The following is a 3,771-nucleotide window of genomic DNA, read 5'->3' on the forward strand; positions in this document are numbered from 1 at the left end:
GGACCAGTCTTCCATGAAGAAATTGGACAATGTAGTGGTGCTCGAATATTGGAGGGTCAGGTGCAAGGGAATAAATGCGAGCAGTAACGTCAAGTACTTCTAAAAACGACCCACTAACTCGCCTCCCCAACCCGGAACAGGTGGGACGACCGGGAGCTGTGATTGGTCAGAGTTGGGTAATTGCGACACGCCACTTCGACTTCGAAAGCGAAGTTTTGTAATAAAATGCCCTCATCACCACCGCCAGCTAACCATCTTCCCTGCACACCCCACCCCGTTTCCCCGGACGTGAGACGACCTAGCGGTTCTTTACAATCCCCTCTACCCCTCCACCCTTTCCCCGACAGCTTAGGAGCTAGCGTGCGGCAACCATCTATCTCCAAACCCAACAACTTTTTACCTTTGTCCCTTTTGGTTGCGGAATATTATTACTACGACATCTGTTCCGGGTTGGGGAGGCGCGTTAACAGTTCCTCTTCTAAAAGAACAACTTTGCCGTTTGCGATGGACCTCTACGACGGCATGGAGCCTCAGGCGGGCGTTGAGCAACGCGGCGTCGCGGCTACCATTCGCCAGCTCGACGACAACACTAAAACGACACGTGGCAAACCGCTCTTGCAGAAGCGCGAACGAAAGTTTCTCAACAAGACATTTCTGCACAACAAGTCGGTCGAGTACAACCCGGACGTGAATGACCGACTGACATCAATGGCGCGGCGCTGCGGTGTTGCGTCCGACAACGTCGGTCGAGACGGTAGTTGTCGACGCTCCGAATCGGATGCAGGTCACAATACGGCAGTCGACAACCTCGGTACCATGTTCGCGGTCGCTGGTGCCATCGGCGCCCTCGGTTCTGCCGCATACGGGGCTTACAACTCGTATCAAAAAGCACAGCGCCAACGCGAGCTTGAACGGAAGCGTGAGCTTGAACGGCAGCGCGAGCTTGAGCGTCAGCGTGAGCTTGAACGCCAACGCGAACTTGAACGTCAGCGACACAAGACACTGCAGCTGGTTGCACTCGCCGCCCTTTACGTGCTCGGAAACTGGTTCTGGTGCCTCAGCTTTGCGAGGTGCGTGCTTGTCGGCAGCATTGTCTGCAGTCTTCTGACCCCGTCGTACGCTGCTCATACCATGCCTGTCGCTGCGTGCACTCTTATCCTCTGGTGCTTTGGATGGATCTAGCTGCTCACTTGCAGCGCTGCGCTCACCATGGCACGGCCGTTGGAACCCAACGACGTTGGGGTGCTTCTACGGCCACTTAGTCTGACGTATATACTTTCTACCGAGTTCACAAGGCGTTCGTCCATACAAACGGTGTGTCCAATTTGAAATAGCGTCTCCTCGTGTTGCCTTGAAGACTGAGACCTCCGGCGAATCGCTTCCAAGTCGATCGCAGGGAAGATTTCCAATGTCAAAGGCCGAGTGCGTTTGGGACATCGAATGTAGTGGTGCCCTGCGTGCCGTGGAGGGCGAGACGGTTTTGGCTTTGTGCTACGAGTGGCAACTCGGGCTCGGGTGCTGGTTGGTTGCTTGCATGTCTTGACGATTGAGCCTCCTCGTAAACCCCGCTGCTGACTACTAGTACTTGGAAATGGTCCATTCGGCATGGGAATGATGGCTGAATGTTGCAGGATTAGGTTAGCTGTACATGGTAGGTGCCGAAATGAATTTTTCTTTCTTTATATATGAATTTCACAATTGCGAGCTTGCTCAGGAGGCAATGGGCGTAATGCCTTCATTACTGCCAAGACCTCGGGTGAGGTGAGGCGGGTTGCTCAGTTGGAGTCGAGATCTAGAATGCTAGCTCTACGACGGTTCGCAAGATACGTCCCTTTGTGAAAAGGTCGTTTCGACTTCCTACGCGCGCAAAACACCCAAAATTCGTTCATCACCATCGGAGTTTTGGTGCAGTCTTCGACAAGCCCGACAAGCTCGACTCGACGATAATGCCATGAAGACATGTGGCAATTCGCTCTTGGCGCGAGGCGACCGACAATTTCTTAACCAAGTCATTCACGACGCGTCGGACGAGTACAGCCCAGCTGTGAAGGCCCGCCTAACGTCACTGGCGACGCGCTACGGTGTCGCGACCGAGAATATCGATCGCGATGCTCGTCCTCGACCTTCTGAAGCGGTCAACAAAACGGCGGCGGGCTCAAGCGGCCTCTCTTCCCTGTTCATGATGGCGGGTGCGCTGGGTGCACTCGGCTTCGCAGCGTTCAAGGCGTACAACGCGTATGAAGAGAACGAACGCGACAAACCTCGCGACCGGGATAAGGACAGCCAAGGAGGCACCGATGGACACTATTCGATTGACGAAGATGATCTTGACCAAACAGCAAAATTGCGACGTGCCAAGTTCATCAATGTGATCGTGATCGTCGTCGTCTCCACGCCGCCTTGATACATAGCTTCATCGTGTTGCCGGTCGAGCGTCACGTTCACACTCAACGCCAACGCCATACAGGCGCGTCGAGCGAGCTTCGAGAGACGATTACCGCGCAGATGTATCGTCACTGCGTGTGTACATTGCAGCTGTGTGAACGTCGATGTCAGCAGCAGCACACGGATAAGCCCTCGCGCCAGCAGCTTCCACCGCAACGGACTCATGGACCCAGATAGGGCATATATCAGTCTTGTGCACATACAAGAGCTCGGACGGTTTCGTTTGAAACACACCCGACGGCTTGCACTCCTCTGTCGGGCGGTCCGAGTACAGGAGCCTGCGTACGACCTCGCGCGAGCTATGACTCGGCGAGTGGGGTCCACCACGGGATGGATCTCTTCGTACGCCGCTCACTCCCAACGACCAAGTGCTGGAGCCAACTCCCACGCATTCAGGCGTAGCGCTACGTATGCGAAGTCTTTGTGTCATAATGAAGATAACGCGGAACACGTTCATAATAATAATACAAGAGACAGACCTCGGGCCACAACGCGCAGTGAAAGGCGATGAGCTCGAGGAGCGCCATGAAAGCGTCGTCGGTGGCGCTTCGAGCAGCGCGCGAAGGAAGCTCGTGACGTCTACCACTGACGCGATTCGGCACGTGATCTGGAGCGCGACGACTGGTTGTCCCACGCCGACATCGACTGCTACGCAGCTAAGGCTTCGTTCGGTTGGCCAATAATGGACTTATTTCGCCATTATTGACCCCATCCACGATTATTTTTGGAATGATCGATTATCGTGATAATTGATAGCGTTCGGTAGGATTTTTTGGAATAAGCGCTCACAACGCCGTTATTCAAAAATTGGGGTCTGAGGAATTTCTGGTTCATTATTGCTTGGTTTTAGGATTATCCGAAACAAAGCCTCGCTGATTAGGCCTGAAAAAAGGTTGTCTCTGACAGCCACGCGTTTCTTCCATTCGACTCATTCTTCATTTTTCGTCATGCAAGCAAGATCGTCACGAAGCGCGGCGGCCATGGCTGCATGTACTCGTTGCGCTCCTCTATGAACCCATCCCATGTCCTTCATCCATCCAGACAGAGACCACGTCTACTGCGAGCTACTCGAGGCTTGTAGCGAGGCGCGCTGGGCGCAGGTAGCGGGCAGGGCGCATGCAGCGATCTCGATCTTATTGCGCGCGTGGAGGAGTGAGGTCTTCGTCTACTGTATCTAGTGGCCGCAAGGTTGGCGCAGGACATAAGTGTTGCTCATGGCTCTCTACATCATGACCAACAAGACGCATGCCGATGGGCGGGAGCGCTTCCAGCACGCATAAGTCGACGACGAGGGCTAGTCTCTGGACGATCGCACACACCGATATG

General features: G+C 54.4%; 1 protein-coding gene across 1 annotated transcript; it reads right to left on the reverse strand.

The window, feature by feature from the left end:
- Positions 1-705: 705 nt before the first annotated feature.
- Positions 706-1,128, reverse strand: SDRG_00675 (hypothetical protein; the record flags this gene model as incomplete). Its single annotated transcript, XM_008606163.1, has 2 exons — positions 706-853; positions 902-1,128. The coding sequence occupies 2 exons, from the start codon at positions 1,126-1,128 to the stop codon at positions 706-708; spliced, it is 375 nt and encodes a 124-aa protein (XP_008604385.1).
- Between the last annotated feature and the right edge of the window lie 2,643 nt (positions 1,129-3,771).

Source organism: Saprolegnia diclina (genome assembly GCF_000281045.1).
Source record: "Saprolegnia diclina VS20 unplaced genomic scaffold supercont1.2, whole genome shotgun sequence".
NCBI classification, from domain to species: domain Eukaryota; phylum Oomycota; class Saprolegniomycetes; order Saprolegniales; family Saprolegniaceae; genus Saprolegnia; species Saprolegnia diclina.